This window comes from Sus scrofa, chromosome 1, assembly GCF_054392235.1.
Source record: "Sus scrofa isolate SSC_HxYL_T2T_F1_AM1 chromosome 1, Sscrofa_HxYL_maternal_Yorkshire_Landrace_v2.0, whole genome shotgun sequence".
In the NCBI taxonomy this organism is placed as follows: Eukaryota; Metazoa; Chordata; class Mammalia; order Artiodactyla; family Suidae; genus Sus; species Sus scrofa.
Window position 1 is genome coordinate 264,397,359 of NC_139383.1, and position 17,252 is coordinate 264,414,610.

General features: G+C 50.2%; 1 protein-coding gene across 1 annotated transcript in view; it reads left to right on the top strand.

Moving 5' to 3' along the window:
- Positions 1–14,489, top strand: part of SNX30 (sorting nexin family member 30) — a 127,086-nt gene extending 112,597 nt beyond the window's left edge. Inside the window, exons 8-9 of the mRNA XM_003122081.7 lie at positions 4,140–4,292; positions 8,383–14,489. Coding sequence (XP_003122129.3) covers positions 4,140–4,292; positions 8,383–8,442 — 213 coding nt within the window. The 3' untranslated portion in view covers positions 8,443–14,489. The remainder of the gene's footprint in view (positions 1–4,139; positions 4,293–8,382) is intronic.
- The last annotated feature ends 2,763 nt before the right edge of the window (positions 14,490–17,252 follow it).

Genomic DNA, 17,252 nt, shown 5'->3' on the forward strand with positions numbered 1-17,252 from the left:
GCCATACTTTTTCTCCCCACATGTCCAAGGGTTCCAATTTTTTTTTTTAATTTTTTTTATTTTCCTACTGTACAGCAAGGGGGTCAGGTTATCCTTACATGTATACATTACAATTACAGTTTTTCCCCCACCCTTTCAAGGGTTCCAATTTTCTACATCCTTGCCGATCCTTATTATTTTCTGGTTTTTGGTTTTTGGTTTTCGGTTTTTCAATAGTAGCCATCCTAACGGATGTGAGATGTGGCTTATTGTAGTTTCGATTTGCATTTCCCTTGGGATTAGCGATGTGGAGCATCTTTTCATGTGCTGGTTGGCCATCCGTATACCTTCTTGGAGAAATGTCTGTATGAGACCTTTCCTCCTTTTAAAATGGGTCTGTTTGTTTTGCTGCTGTGGAGTCGTCTCAGCCGCCTCTTGCGGAGGGAGCCCTCACCCTTCCCATGGCTGCAGCCACCTCCTTATCTGCTCTGTGAGCTTGTCCTTCATCCTGAGCCCTGCGTCGCCCAAACCAGAAACTGAGGCTCCCCTCCGACCTCCTCTGATTGATGTCTCACGTGCAAGTTGGTTGCCAGATTTGTCAGTTCTGTCCTCTCCCTCCTGGTAGTACAGCCACCACCCTGGCTCCAGGGTGCTGAGGGGGATCCCGGGCCAGTATAGTTTGGTGGTGACTCATCTCTGATCTCTGGTGAAATCTTGGGGCTAAGGTAGCACAGGCGAAGGGTGGTGGCATGCAGTTCGAAGGAGCATACTTAATGATATTATAATATTTTATATTTGGAGCCTGAAAAAGAAACCTCTTTTGATAGGACATGGAAAAAAGTTCAGTGAAACATTCTTGACTTGAGGGGTTCTGCACATGGTAGATTATTTTTTGTGAACAGGGATTTACAATACTGATACCGATCAGAACTTAAATATTGGTTGAGCGCTTCAAGCGTGCCAGGCACCAAGAGTTTTGTGCATGCTGTCTCACTTAGGCTCATTACAGCCTGGGAAGGTGGAGAGTATATCCAGAGACAGAAGCTGAGGCATAGAGAGGCCCAGCGTCACTCATCCAGGAAGTGGTAGGTACAGGATTCAGGCTCTAGAACTGTCTCTGTTGTGAGAGGGAGCACAAAACTTTCCTATTTTCCAAGAAGGGCGCAGGGGATAAATGCACCCTTGGCCTTCAGGAAGGGCCCCAGGTGTCTCACCTGCTCCCTGGCGCCCTCCCCCCTCTTGCTACCTGGGGTTCTCTCTGCTTTCGGGGGCTCTGTGGCCTCTGAGCTGTTCCTGAGGTGGCTCCAAATGTTATTTCACCACTGTCGCCTACATGTTTTGTCACTCTGGGGTCACATGTCCCACTTCCATCATCCTTTTTTTTTGTCTTTTTGTCTTTTCGAGGGCCGCTCCTGCCGCATATGGAGGTTTCCAGGCTAGGGGTCAAATCGGAGCTGTAGCTGCCCGCCTATGCCACAGCACAGCAATGCCAGATCTGAGCCGCATCTGTGACCTACACCACAGCTTACGGCAACGCCAGATCCTTAACCCACTGAGTGAGGCCAGGGATCAAACCCGAAACCTCATGGTTACTAGTCGGATTCGTTAACCACTGTGCCACGACGGGAACTCCCTCCATCATCTTTTAAGAGTCACCTTGGTGTGATTCCTTCAAGGAGGCCTGTTGCCCCTGTCCAGGTTGTGCTCACTCTCCAGCTCCTCCTCACATCCTGCTTAGCACAGGCTCCCAGTGAAGTGAAAGCCCTCGAAGCATCCCCCCTTCACGTCCAGCCATAGTCATTTCCTTCCCAACTGGATTCCGGGCGCCCTGAGACAAGAACGGCCTGCCGAGACCTAAGCACGTTGGTCTCCCCCGTGCCCAGCGTGGAGTGTGCTGGGAAAACGAGCTAGAAGAATTTCCCACGTCGAGGCTCAGGCAATCCTAAAATCCAGAGTTTCTATGCCCAGGTCAGACCCAGGAGTCCTTCTTCGATGGACACTCCTTGGAATCAGAGAGCCTTGCCCCTCTCTTCTCACCGGGTCCCGTGAGGTTTTCCTCGCCAAGCTTGGCCTCTCTCCCCGCCACAGTCGTCTTGTTAAACAAACAGGAAGTTGGTTTGTGGGCACTTTTGCTCAGATTCCAAGCCAAGCAGTGGGCAGGAGAGGGATAGGGAACTGGACCGGTGCCTGCGGGGAGGGAGGGGAGGCTGGCCCCGGGCTTGCTGAGGCTGGTTCCCAGGACATTCCCAGCGGATGGCTTCAGAGATCAGGGCGCTCATGTTTTTACTTCACTCGCCCTTCACCCAGGTGGCCGGTGGTGACGAGTGAATCAGCAGGAAAGACAAGGGACTTCAGTCCTGGAGTCACAGGAAAAAGTCAAATCCTTTTAAAAATTTCTTCCAGGAGTTCCCTTATGGTGCAGCAAACAGGGATCTGGCACTGTCACTGCAGTGGCTTGGGTCGCTGCTGTGGCACAGGTTCGATCCCTTGCCTCGGAACTTGCGTATGTTGTGGGTGCAGCCAGAAAACAAAACAAAACAAAAAAACAAAAAAAACTGCTTCCAGAAGTTTAAGTGCTTTGGAGAAAGCTTTTTCTCCCCCTTAAAAGTTCCTTGCTTTTTCATGGCCCAGGATGCCTCTCTGTATCGTCCTCTCTAACTCATCCTTGTCTCCCCCAAGTGTGGTTCCCGTGCCTGGCACGTTTGAATCCGCCCACCCCTCCAGCCCCTGCTCCATTTCTGGGTACTGCAACCACTGGCAAATGGTCTGGGCAGCAGACAGCTAAGTGCTTTGGGAGGGGGTCGGCTCTGCCAGTGTGGCCTTGCCCGAGGCGTTGCTGAGTCGGCTCCTTGCCCCCAAGGTCTGGGTATAAAACTTACCTGGTTGGTAGAGATTGACCCTGATGGTGACGCATGGCTTGGAGACATTGGGATCTGAGGTCCCAGCACAGAAAATGTACAAGGCCTCACTTGTTGGGGAGAAGCGTTTGGCAGGTGAGCGTGTGACCCAGCTTTAGAAATGTTGATGCCTCTGGCCACCACCAGAATCCGTGGAGCTCTTGAGTTAGGAGAGAAGCCAGCGTCATGCTTTGGGTATCAGGGGGACCGTTTCCCATTACCTTCTTATAATATTGGATATTTTCTCTCTAGCTGTGTGGGTTGAAGGAAACTCACCAGAGCAAAGTGGAAGTTGCAAAATTCAGGGGACCTAGTTCCATTTGAGAAAGTCTTTTAAACTTCCTTAGGAAAACTAGAAATAGCCTGCTGTGGTTTTCTTATTTGTGTTTCATGGGTTTTTTTTTTTAATTTTTATTTATTTATTTATTTTGTATTTTTAGGGCCACACCTGCAACATATGGAGGTTCCCAGGCTAGGGATCCAATTGAAGCTACAGCTGCTGGCCTATACCACAGCCACAGCAACACGGGATCTGAGCCGTGTCTGCAGCCTACACTACAGCTGAGCAAGGCCAGGGATTGAACTCGCGTCCTCATGGATGCCAGTCAGAGTCGTTTCCACTGAGCCACATGGGAACTCCATGTGTCATGTTTTTAAACATGCATGAAAAACCTTCCTCCCATTTCCCCAAGTTTTGTCTCAATTTTAATTCTTTATTTTTGATTATCTCTGCTCTGAGGGTGTGTGGTCAAGTCTCCAGTTTCTTTGTAAAGTGGGCTAGTAGTCTTCTTTTTGCAGAATCCTCTGGTTAATGAGGATAGGCGTTATCACACATCACAGCTAGTGGAACAGTTCATGTGATGTGGAAAACCTTTCCTAGTTTCAGTATGGAACATAGGACAATAGCAGGGCAATACCAAATACCGCACACATACTTTTTACTTGCAGATGGGTAAATCCTAAAAGGAACCAAAGACTTATGACTCTGAATCACAGTGCTCCTTCCTCCTGTTTGTAAACAGACAGGGGTCTCCCCCACAGGTCACCGTTTGGCTCGGATGGCTTTGAAGCTTTGGGTCAGGGTAGCACTTTTCAGAATTCCTTCCTAGACCTGGAAACCCAAGACTCTGCCTGAAATCAATGCCTCCAGAGGGGAGAGTGTGTTCATGGCCTTTTAAGGCAGTCATCTGGCCTCTCATGGGGCAGAGGGGCTTGAGGTACCAGTGACACGTGCAGAGCACCCATTGATGTGCCCCCTTCCAGGTCCCGGCGGATGTTGAGAAATGTCAGGATCGGATGGAGTGTTTCAATGCTGACCTGAAAGCCGACATGGAGAGGTGGCAAAACAACAAGAGGCAGGACTTCCGGCAGCTGCTCATGGGAATGGCCGATAAGAACATCCAGTATTACGAGAAGGTAACAAGCACTGGCAGGACAGCGCTGCTCTCCCTAGGGAAGCGTTTCTGTTAGCCAGAGCCCTTGGTCAGGAAGCAGGGGTCTTGCCGGGTCCATCACCTTCTCTTAAGTGTTTAATCTTAGCAACCCCAGCTTGTCCTCCCTCTGCTGGGCTAGGTACAGTGTTGGGTTTGGAAGCGGGAGCCCCTGGGTACCCACGGGGGTGTCACACCCCCTGCTGACGGAGGCAGTGGTTTTATCTTCCATGCTCGTTAGTTCTTCCAGTGGCTGCTCCCCAGAGTCAGTCGGGCCTGCAGCCCAAGGATGCCCTGGCCTGATGGGGCTTCAGGGCTCCTTTAAGTTGTTCTGTGTCTCTGCACAGAAGCACTGTGCCCTGGGTGCCTTTGGTCATCTGGTGAAGCCCAGGGACCCCTTATCAAAATACTGTCCATTTTTTATTTTCATTTATTTGGTTTTTAGAGCTGTACCCATGGCACATGGAGGTTCCCAGGCTAGGGGTCAAATTGGAGCTATAGCTGCCAGCCTACACCACAGCCATAGCAACCTGGGATCCAAGCCATGTCTGCGACCTACACCACAGCTTGGCAACACTGGATCCTTAACCCACCGAGTGAGGCCAGGGATTGAATGTGTTTCTTCATGGCTCCTAGTCAGATTCATTTCCTCTGCACCAGGACGGGAACTCCCTGTTTTTTAAAATACTGTTTTTGAATACCTAAAACAAAGGTACATAGGATTAAAAGGAAAACTATTCATAGTTGTTTTTTTTTTCCATGAATCCCCCTGACCCTGGACTTCTATATAAGCACATATGTGTGCACCCCCACATGCACACACACACGCACACATACACACACACACTCACAGCTGTCATCCTACAGCCAAGCATCCTCAGTCAGGCTTTGCTCCTGATCATGATCGAACTCTAGATCGTTCCTGTTGATGAATCCCAGTATTTCTTAAAAGCTTCAAGTTACAGGTGAAGAATTGCCCAAACACAGTTCAGCAAGTGACCTGTAGATTTGAAATCAAACTAGACAAGCACTGACTCAGTTAATTCCCACCAGAATTCTAGAACCCCACCCCCATCCCAAACTAGAGGAATCCATCTTTTTTGAAAGCTTCGATGGTTCTGGCTGCTGTTCAGAGGCAGTGTGTCTGTCTGAATTTGGAGGAGGACTGAGGAAAAGAGTCATGGAGTGGCCCTTACTTGCTGGGTCTTAAGGACTGTTTCAGAGGGAAGGGGGATACTGTTGGCATGGAGCCCCAGCTGTGTAGCTGTGTGCCTGGGTTGGCAGTAGGCTGGATGTTTTGCATGTGTCACCTCATTAACCCATATCCTCCCTGTAACACTGTGAAGTGGGTTTTATGGGGTCTTAAAGCCCAAGAAATGAAGGCTCAGCAAGGTTTTAAAACTCTGCCCAAGGTCACGTCACTTGTGAGTGACTGCACTAGGGTCAGACCTGGGCTCTGCTGGGTATACGAGTCTGAAAATTCCCACACACCATCAGTGAGGGGACAGAGTCCATGCATCTCCCAGGGCAGTCCTGACTGCCCAGAGGTCAGACACTCGCTCCAGGTGCTGTCCAGGCCGCCCTCCTTGCCGACTGTGGCCTTTGGCAGGGTGCCTCTCTCTGCCTTTGTTTCCTCATCTGTAAAATGGGAGAAATCCTTCTCCACCAAACAGCGGTGAAGAAACAGGGAAATAGCACCTGGCTGGGAGCCTCTGGTGTGGCTGGCACAGGTGGATAGTCAGTGAACAGTGCTTTTGTCCTGACATCCTCACCTGCCCCTCAGCTGGGTGTCCATTCCTGTTCTGGGCGGTTCACGCCAGCTTTCCCAAGGCCCAGGGCCTAGGCCTCAACCCCAAGGCCCTTCTCTGTGTTTAGTGGTTTTCCTATTATACCATAAGCAGGGTCCCTGCTGGGGGCCTCATCTTGGCTCCTCCTTTTGTATGCTGGCTGCCTGCCAAGGACCAGGTACACAGCCGATAAAAATTAGGGAGTCCTCTGTCTGGTGGAGGGTACACATTAATCCAAGAATCCTGGAGTTCCTGTCATGGCTCAGTGGTTAATGAACCCGACTAGTATCCACTAGGACATGGGTTCAATACCTGGCCTTGCTCAGTAGGTTAAGGATCTGGAGTTGCTGTGGCTGTGGTGTAGGTCACAGATGCGGCTCTCGGATCCCATATTGCTATGGCTGTGGTGTAGGCTGGCAGCTACAGCTCCTATTTGACCCCTAGCCTGGGAACATCCATATTTCATCAGTGGGGCCCTAAAAAAGACACACACACACACTCAAAAAAAATCCAAGAATCCTTCCTCTTTAGAGAAGTGCGTGTCTGCAGGGAGACAGTGGGAAACTGGGAGGAAATCCTTGAGGGCCTCATTCCGATCAGGACAGAAGGGGGCAAGTGCAGTGGGCAGCACAGGCCAGTCTGAGGAGATAGCATTGAACCTGACCCTTGAGGACAGAGAATAAGCTGTCTAGGCAAAGAGTAACAAATGTCAGGGCCCTGAGGTGGGAAAGAGCTCGAGCATTGGAAGACTGAAAAGAAAGCTGCTGTGCCCTTGGTACCCCTCACTGAGGCAGAAGGACCTTCCAGATGGGAGGTGATGGCCGAGGGAGGGAGCAGGACCCAGGAGTCCCCGGACCCCACACTTGGGTCTCTCACTGAATGCAAGCTTCTTGAAGCTCCCAGGCTTCCTTCTGTAGGGCAGGGGCCAAGCCCAGCTTCTTCTCCAATCTCAGCCACCCAGCAAGGAAAGAGGGATCCCTGTCACCACTTTCCTCCCTGGTTGACCTGAGGTGGCCTCTCTCCCTGCCTCCTCAGATCTCCCCAGATGACTTGGCATGAAGTCCTGCTTCACCCTGGGCTGCTTCTAAGAAAGGCCTTGTGCAGTTCTGCTGTCGTCTTTATGCAACAGACTCCCAAAACCCCCCCCCCCCAAAAAAACGGGGTGGGGGAGAGTTCCCATTGTGGCTTAGCAGGTTAAGAACCCGACTAGTATCCATGAGGTTGCGGATTGGCTTCCTGGCCCCGCTCAGTGGGTTAGGGATTCAGCGTTGGTCACAAGCTATGGCATAGGTTGCAGATGTGGCTCAGATCTGGCGTGGCTATGGTGTAGGCTGGCAGCTGCGGCTCTGATTTGACTCCTAGCCTGGGAACCCAATATGCTGGCTGCAGGTGAGGCCCTAAAAAGCAAAAAAAAAGAGAGAGAGAGACTGCTGCGAGGGAGAGCCACTTCTGGAGCCCTCTCAGAGGAGAGCAGCAGCATCATCCAGGCTCTCAGCCCTTCTGAAGGGTCTGGACTGAAAGGCACGGTGTGGTGGAGTCACGAGCTCTGCTACTTACAAGCTGTATGTCTTGGCAAGTTTTTTTTTTTTTTTTAACCTCTCTGGGTCTCAGTTTCTTTACCTATGAAATGTGTGGTTTGTGTTATAAATGATAATAATTCTCCTTCCTAGATTTGTGCTGAGGACTAGTAATAATGAATGTAAGATCATAACACTGTTTGGCCGTGACAAAACCCAGTAAATAGAGTTCCCTCCCCTGTTTTCCCTTCTGGGGGCTTGGGGAATGGCCCGGACAAGCAGATGCGAGGTGGGTGAGGAAGAGCGGGTTTCCCACCCACTGAGTCAGGTGCCTGGCCCGACCCAAGATGGTTTCTGTCCTGACGCAGGCACTGCTCACACCTGGAGCAGTGCCTCCAGCCTGGCCGAGAACCCAGGGCCTCAGTGGGGGCTTGCATCCTGCCTTCTCTTCTCTTTTTTGAAGGGAGGGAGCTTCTTTCCGTGAATACACTTCTGCTCACTGGTATGAGCTTTAGGGACCGTGCGTGTAGGCCTCATAGAGACGCTGCTGCCCTTCGTAGAGAGGCGGCGCTGGCGGGCCATGTCTTCAAAGTTAGCACCTGTTCCCTCCCTTCTTGCTGCTAGTGCGGGATAGCACATGTAGGTGTCATCAGACAAAGGTGACCCGGCAAGATTGACAGTGAGAGGGTAGATCAAAGCAGAACGAGGTCGCTGACCGTGAGATCTGAAACTCCACGCTGATCCTGTGTGTGTGTGTGTATTGTCGTTTCAGTGCCTCATGGCGTGGGAGTCGATTATCCCACTGCTGCAGGAGAAGCAAGAGGCCAAGTAAGTTTCTTCTTGGGACAGAGACTCCTCTACCTACGGGGCATGGTGCCCACACCGGAATGCCCCTGCGGTGCCAGCGAGGTGGCACCGAGAAAACAACCACAGAAACATCTCTCCTTGTGTATTTCTTTCCCTTCCCCCCACCTTGTCTGACAGTTGTTTCCAATTAGTATTTATTCCTCGGTGGAGTCTATAAGGCTGTCCTCACCTCTCAGTGAAGGAAGCGTTACCTCCGTGCTGTGAAGGAGCCTGCTCAGTGGGCCACCATGAAGATTTGACACCAAGGGACAAGACAGCCCCCAGCGGACATTCTGACATCTCATGACCGCCCCCTGTTTGGGGACAGCAGAGTTGCCTGCTGCGGAGGAGAACACAGGCCCTGCTTGGCGTGGACAGGGGGCAGCTCTCACTTTCCATGGACCCACGGCGGCTCTGGAATTGCCCTCTGTGGGCTTTGACTCGTCTCAGCCGAGAAGGCATCTCCGTGGAAGGTCCTTAACGTGCTGCGGCTTGTAGCCCCAAGTGTGGCCTGCTGCCGGCCTGTGACGAGCGACACCCGAGTTACGGTTTCTGGTTCGTCTAGGACCGTTCAAATCTGTGTCCAGATGCATCCGTGCTCGCGTCCTTGTCCTTCCGCGATGCCTTGGGAAGCGGAGGGGGCGGTGCTCCCCGCACTCGTTTCTGACACTAAAAATGCGGTAGCGTGGAAACTGTCCTGTGTACAATGAAAAAAAGGTGCATTTTTCTCTGTGACGTTGTTCAGTGTTCTTTGGCGTGTTGAGTGTCATCAGGGTAGCAATCAGGCCTGGTAGGAAGATCTAGTGTCTTGAAGTCAGAGTCCCCAGTTGCTGAGGTCAGTGGGCGTGTAGCAAGCCCACCTCCCACGTCTGCTCTGTGCAGTTTGCCTTTACCTCACCAAAAATTCCTCGTTTCATGTTTCCTACTCTGTCCACTGAATGTTTGGGCAACCTTTTGGGGAGAGGCTGGCGTGTTCTTATGATACAGTCGAGACTTGTCAACTCAGTGTGAATGGTCTCCGTGAAGTGCTTTAACCTTAACATTTCCTGGTCCGGAAGAGGAGTCTGTATCCAGACAGGCCTCGGAGATGACAATGTGACCGTGAACTCTTTGCTTCTAGTTAAGCTGAAACCTCCTCCATTTGCCGCCAAGTTCCTGAGGACAGCTGGCTGCGCATCGAAAGTCTTCATTTCACACTATCACCAGGTTTCCTTTTCAAGCGCATCAACACAAAACAGACAAAAAGGATTTATCTCCCAGCTCATTTCCCCCCCCCCCCCTTGAAGTGAAACTACCTATGTCATGTTTGTGCTCTTTCATCTGTGGCTCATCTCTAAAAAGTTAGAGATCTGAGCCTCAAATAAGCGGTAGTAGTAGTAGGTCTTTTTGTTGTTGTTGTTGTTTGCTTTAATGAAACAGCTATGTTGAGACACTGCTGGATTTGCAAGTTAACCTGCAGATGTGGGTCAACATGCAGCCTGCCCAGGTCACTTCATAGCACTTCCAGCTGCAGCGTTGATCCTGGGGCAGCCACAGCTGTGACACTGGTAGGACAGCAGGTGGATAGCCCAGAACGGTTTGGTTCTGTTTTCATCGTGTTTGAAAAAGTTGCAGTTTAGATTATAATAATTTGTGTATCAGTTGGTACTTGTCATGCAGTCATAGGCCCCATTTGTGCCATTCCAGAACCCTTCGATGTGAATTCTCAATTTGGTACAATTAAGAGATGTTTCACTGAAGCAGAACAGTCCATCGGCCCCGAGTGGTGATTCAGTGTTGCGTTCTACCTCTGTGCCATCCAGTTGGTGTGGGTACGGATGTCCGGGTCCAACCTGACGGCTTGCTGGTAGAATCAGGGTCATGTATCCGACAGGGGCTTGAGGGCCTTCTACTTGACATGTGGCAGAAGATGCCAGACTGACCTAGAGGTCAGTGCTCATCTTTGGGAACATGGGAAGCCTTGCCTGGTGGAGCGTGTGCTTTAAAAGCGTTGTCCAGTGTAACAAATGCTTGGAAAGAACTGCAGAAGGAGTTCCAGGAAGATTAGACTGTAGTCTGCTGCTAGTTGCCAAAGACAGGGGCATTCCTGTGCCAGGGTTAGCTGGGCAAGAGGGCAGCCCTGGAGAAGAATGATCTGGTTCCTCGCTGGGACACATTGGGAAGGGAGTGGGGGACATAGTCATTCCCTATGTTACTGGAAGCAAAACACTGGTTCTGAAGGGAGCCAGGCGTCTTGGGCTTTTGGCTTCGTTTGGTCTCCCTATGACGTCGCTGTGCTTTTAGACACCGGGGGAGAGCCCGTGCAAGGCAGGCTGAGCTCCAGCATGCCATTGCGAGCAGAGCGTGGAAGACCAGGGCATCTTCCAGCCTTCCTTTGGAAAAATGGCCCTTCCGGGAAAGGGACCTTTGTCCCTTGCTTCTGGCTGGCGATTGAGGAGGTGAGGAGGCTGGCCCGGAAGGCAAGGGACGGTAGGCAGTGGAGGAGGCCCTCCAGCCCCCCACCCCTTCAGGCCCCTGAGGGTCAGCAGCCCCAAGCAGTTACCTCTTCATCCCCATCAGCATGAAGGTGATCCTCTAGGAGAAGAGTCACCCAGAGACTTCTGTGCCAAAGACCGCCTCACAGAGGCCTCGTCACCCCATCCTTTGGCCCCGCAAAGTCATGGTGCTGAGGTCACCGACCCCTCTCTCGTATTTGCTTTCCAGGAGATTTTTGCCTGGGGATGTGCCTTACCTCAGGCAGACATACGTGGACACGTTTTGAAACTTGGGCAGATGGCAGTGGAGTGGAAAGTCATCCCTGTCAAGGGCCCCTGGGCCAGGGAAGTGAAAGGGTCCATTCCCCTGGGCTAGAAATCCAGGCGGAGGTGGGAGAGAGAATTCCTAAAAACGGAGCAGATTTGAGAGCTGCAGATGGTGTTGGAGGGAGCAGTCGTGAATCGGAGCAGATTCGGCCCCTGCTCATCCTCATCATGTGCTGCATCTCTAAGAAGACTCGACGCTGCTCTGCCCCAAGCATGGAATCACCGCTCCTGCTCGAGCCAGGTTGGGGGTTGGGTTTTATCCTTTATTAGGAGTTAACGCTAATTTCTGGTGACCTCAGATAAGTGCGATTATGGATGTGATTGGCTCATATTTCACTGTGCTGCCCGTTGAACCCACCACCCACCCTTCTTTTGCTGAAATAACAAACACCAGCACGACTCTGGGGACCGTGGTGAATGTAACCTAAGTTTGTCTTCATGCCAAATTTCAGCCACACCCAGAGTGTGTTCTACACGTTGTTGACTTGAATGTGTTTTCTCAGTCCCTGTCCACACAAGGGAATTAAATGTACACATTCCTTGTGCGGCTGCCATTTGTGTTGGGTCGACTGGAAATTCGGTGTAGAGAAGGGCATGACGCCGTATGGCCGTCTGCCCGCGGGCTTTTTCTTAGGACATATCAGCCCAAGAGGTACTCAGGGTTTGTGCGCCCTGCTGTCGATTGCATGGAAATCCCGGGCCCCGGGCTCGCTAATGCTCCTGGTTGGTTTGCACGGTAGTGAGTGTCTACGCTGCATCCCGAGCTGGGGGGTGGGGGTGCGGGGAGTGGGATCCAGAGCAGCCTGTCTTCTGAGTGGAAGGAGCCCTTTGAGCAGCCAGGGTAGAGCCCAGTTTTAACCCATCCTGAGACCTAAACAGACGAGGCCAACAGAGGCCTGTGGCCAGGGTAGGGCACACCTGTCCTGGTCCCCACCTTCACAGATGCCTGCTTTCAAGGTCTGTAGCTACTGGATGACCCCCTTATAAGCTGGAGTAACACTGCTTTGGCCACCCCATCTGTAACATGATGTTGGGAACTTGGGTTTAGCCCCTTCTCACTTTCGGAAATCCTCACGGGGCACCAGATTGAACCCGCCCTCTCACTTACTGTTTTCTCTCTTCAGGTGGCAGGGAAAATTTGAGGGCAGTGTCACCCCTGGTCCAGACCTACAGCTTGTGCCGGGTGTGTTGGAGTTGTTCACCAGTTCGTGGTGTTTTAATTCAGTGAATGAACCAGGAACCCGAGTTTTCATCAACCCACCCAATAGGTGGTTAGCTTTTTGTGTTAAGGATACCTGGTCTCCCCAGAGTTGCTCAGACCAGCGTGTGCGCAGGGCTGTCTGCAACAGAAAAGGCCTAGGGGGTGGTGTTACGGGGGCGGGAGCGGGGGGGTGACTGTTCTTCCTTAATCATGTGTTCGGAATGCTCTCTCAGTGTGACTGTCTAACTCTTTCTGTGTGGCAGAAATATGTTCTCCAGGTAGTTTTTACTACTATAGATAGCTTGTAAATAAGTGCTTTGAAAAAATAACAAACCAATAAGGTATTTGTCTCACTTATAAACCTTCTGTGTACCTAGCACTTGAAAATCAGCCCATCCAGACTTTGAGAAATGCCACAGACTGTTAGAAGCCTAACTCTACTTTTTGAGAATCTGTCAACACCTACTAATATGCCTTATTCTTCAACTAGTGTTTTCTAGATTCTGGATAGAAAGAGTTTTTAGACGTGTAATCAGTGGTTCTGTTGAAATACTGGAGGCCTCACATAGCCAGACTTCATTCCTCTTAAAGAAACAAGCAAGAAAATGAGGGCTGCCTTTTGGGAGGAGAAAGCTGAGTATCACTATTGCCAAATGATATTTTTGATAATGTAAGGAGACACAGGGACCACAAAACTTTTGTTTGTTTGTTTGTTTTGAAGTGTGCAAAATTACTTTTGTGCCTTGTGGCACATTTTGGATGGGAAAGGGTATGATGGTATCAGCATCGACAAATCATGTAGATACAAAGCACCCTATAGATTATGACACTATTAAAGGTTTCCCCCGATTCCGTAGAACAGCTTTTTAAGAGATCCTGTGGGGGCCTCAGAGCAGCGTATTTTTGGTAGAAATCCTCCACAGGTTGAAATGCCAAAAACCATAAAACACATGGTGTTGACCCAGAGTTTCGTCCATTTTAATAGAGCTTGTTACTGTTAAAACCAGTGACTGCACGTCACCCGTGGGCCTCTCACCAGGTGATCCTGGGCTCCCCGTAGGCCGGGTCCGAGCAGGTCACTCACCTGCCGGCACCCGTGCGTGACAGGCTGGCTCGCAGTCTCAGCCTGTCCCCCCAGTCGATACTGGAAGGAGGGAAGGGGCCTGGCTTTTTCCCCAGTGAGGACATGGGGCGGGGAGAGTACGTTGAACAAACGTGTGCCGCGGAGGGGATGACCACGAGACCCGTGTCAGCTCGGCCCTCATCGAGTAACAAACCAGCAGCTCTCTCCCGTCAGCACCGTTCCCCGGACACCCTGCGGTCTTGGTCCTGTCCGCTAGCGCCCTGGCCCTTGCACGCGTGTGCCTGTCCCCTCGATGTCCATGCGTTGGGAATGTGTTGAGACACAGTGTGCATCTGATAAATCCCCATGAAATAAACTGCCAGCAAACTTTCTAACTCGTCTTTTAACTGTTAAAAAAAACCAAACACCACCTTTTGTTTGAGGTCCTGTCCAAGGTATGGACTGCGTATTATTTTAGAAGTCATTCCTTACGTCGAAAAATTTTAAAGGAAAACCACCCCCGCGGTATTAAGTCCTCCGTGTAAATGTGCCCGCTTCTCTCCATGCTGCCATTAAGCCAAATCAAAAGCTGTGAAAAACCAGTGTGCTCGAGAATGTGTGTAGATGAGAACGTGGTTTATTTACAGATTCAAATCTTTGTTTCACGAAGCTACCAAACGTTAAAAAGAATGTCACCTTTTTTTTCCTTTGCCATGGAACCCAGAGATTATAAAGGCTTTGTTGCGTTTTTGACGCTGGCATGAAGTTTTTGTCCACGTTTTTTTCATATATCTGTGTGTAAAAAACTCTGTCCATTGTTTACTATGGGATTAGTAGTACATTTTGAGGTAAACAAGAGAATTTGTATTGCTTGATAAAAACTATGAGCTTGTAAATTTTAAAAGGTTTCTTTACCTCAATTAACTTAAAGTAATGGACCAATAAACCTATAAAAGATGCTTTCTTTACCTTGGGTCACGTTCTCATTTGTACTGCTGTATAGGACAGGAAAATATGTGTGCCTCTCATTCTGTTTTCTTATTTTCTCTAAAGAGGTATCAGTCTGCCTGCAAGAATCAGGATCTGCAGAGCAAGAGGAAAAACATGTAATTGAACTATTTGGGGACTTAGCCTCAGTTTACCCTCTCCCCCGTCTTACAAGGTGGCACCAGTCTGGGGAGATGAAGAAACTCCCTGGCGTCCATGCGGCACCGTAATTGGCGGGAAGGCCGGCCGCCGGCCCAGGTAATTACATGAAGGATTTCTTCCTTTTCCAGCCCATAGCAAAGCACAGCATCATATTCTGAGTCAGAGTCAGTCTCTGATTTTTATTTTCGATCGCTATGTTTTTAAAAAGTCTGTAAGGAGAGAAGACATGACTGTGGTTCATTAGAGCATTCAAGTGCATTGTAAGTTAGAGACCAGAATACTCAGTTGAGGAGTTCCCATCGTGGCACAGCCAAAACGAATCCGACTAGGAACCATGAGGTTTCGGGTTTGATCCCTGGCCTCGCTCAGTGGGTTAAGGATCCGGCGTTGCCATGAGCTGTGATGTAGGTCGCAGATGTGGCTCGGATCTGGCATTGCTGTGGCTGTGGTGTAGGCCAGCAACTGTAGCTCCAATTAGACCCCTAGCCTGGGAACCTCTACATGCTATGGGTGCAGCCCTAAAAAGATAAAAGACAAAAAAAAAAAAGAAAGAAAAGAAAATGCTCAGTTAAGCTTACCTAATGATGGCAGTGCCCTGGAAATGGGCTTAAACTGGTGCTACACTTGGCTTACTCATGGTAGAGATTATTAACATAAAACTGCAGTCATATAAAATGAGGCAGCGAGGTATGGGATAAGAGATTTGGGATCAAGTTTTAGCTTTTCTACTTCCTAGCTAGGTAGCTTTGGGCAAGTCACATCTCTCTGAAATTCAGTATCATCTTTGAAATGAAGACATGGCTTCCCTGAAACGTTGCTAATTGGACGGGCAAAAATGTATAGAAAGCACCTAAGTGGCTGCTCGGCGCTCATTATGCAGTAATCCTTATGGGAAGACTTGTCCTGTTACTTGTTTAAGTATGGCCGAGTTAAATATCAAGGATGTTGCTGTAACAGTCCTTGCTGTATGCTTTGCCAGTTGAACATTTTTACTTTATTTTGTCTTTTCTCTTTTTAGGGCCCTACCCATGCCATGTAGAGGTTCCCAGGCTAGGGGTCTAATTGGGAGCTGTTGCTGCTGACCTGCGCCATAGCCACAGCCACACCAGAACTGAGCCACATCTGCGACCTATACCACGGCTCACGGCAACGCTGGATCCTTAACCCACTGAGCAAGGCCAGGGATTGAACACGCAACCTCATGGTTCCTAGTCGGATTCGTTTCTGCTGTGCCACAACAGAACTCCCAATTGAATATTTTAAAAGGGAATATAGGGAGTTCCTGTTGTGGCTCAGCAGGTTAAGAACTGGACTGGTATCTATGAGGATGTGAGTTTGATCCCTGGCCCTGCTCGGTGGGTTGAGGATCCAGCATTGCCTGGAGCTACACTGTAGGTTGTGTGGCGGTGGTATAAGCCGGCAGCTGCAGCTCCAACTCAGCCCCTAGTCTGGGAACTTCCATATGCCCTGGGCGCAACCCTAAAAGAAAAAGTAAAAGTGGAGGGTGTATCTTAGTTCCTGGGCCATGGATCGAACCCATGCCACAGCTGTGGCCATGCTGGATCCTTAACCTGCTGTACCACAAGCAGTTTACATCGGGGATGTATCTTTTTTGAAAGCTGTTTTCCTTTAAAGAAGGTTGTGAAAATAGTATGCTGGGGGATTGTAGTCAGACTGGAGACCGGAGGGAATAGATGGGAATGGGTCATAAACACTGTGACAAGAAGTTGTAAAAAGGGAGAGGGATTGAAGAGATTTCTACGGGGAGGAGAGGGGGTCAGAGCTGACTTGGAGATTTCCAGCCTGGGATCTGGGGGGTGATGCCACTAGCTGAAATATGAAGTGAATCAGAAGAAGCATAACAGATGGGAGTGGGCTTGGATGGTGGGGTGGAAGAAGAATTTGGTTTGGACCTGGGTTGGAGGAAATCCGGGTGGAGGTGTTAACTAGATTGTTGGAGAGAGAGTTCTGGTAGACCAGATGACTTGGGAAGAGAACCAAGGACAGGACTTTGGGGGCTCAAGAATTAAAGGATGCAGGGAGGGGGGGTGCTCAGGGAAAGTTTATAAGGAGAAAAAGGCCTATAAATTAGAATGGTGGTTCCTGAGCTTGAGCACCTGTGAAAGCACCAAACACCCCTAGAGTTTGATTTGGGTAGGGCCCAGGAATTTGCATGTCTAACAGGTTCCCATGGGAATGCCGATGATGCTGGTCCAGGAATCACACTCAGATGACCTGGGGAAAGGGGAACAGATTTGAAGCTGCTACCCTGGTAACAAGGGGGGTTGAAAAAGTGTTGGCATGTTGAGAGCACAGCTTAGGGGAAAAACACACAAGTTCATGGCAGGGTCAATGTGGACAAATAAGGAAATGTTTCTGGATGTTGAGAGCAAGTTTCTTAGGAATGGAGAAGCCAATGATGAGATTCACACAGGTTGGGGAACTGGTCAGGGGCTGGCGTGGGAGGCAAGGCGTCTAGAGGAATGGGCTGACTGGTGAGAGTGTGAGTGAAGCAGGGCCTGACCTTGAACTCATCTTCCCCATCCCACCCTCTTCTGCTCGTGCTGCCTGTCTCAGCGAGG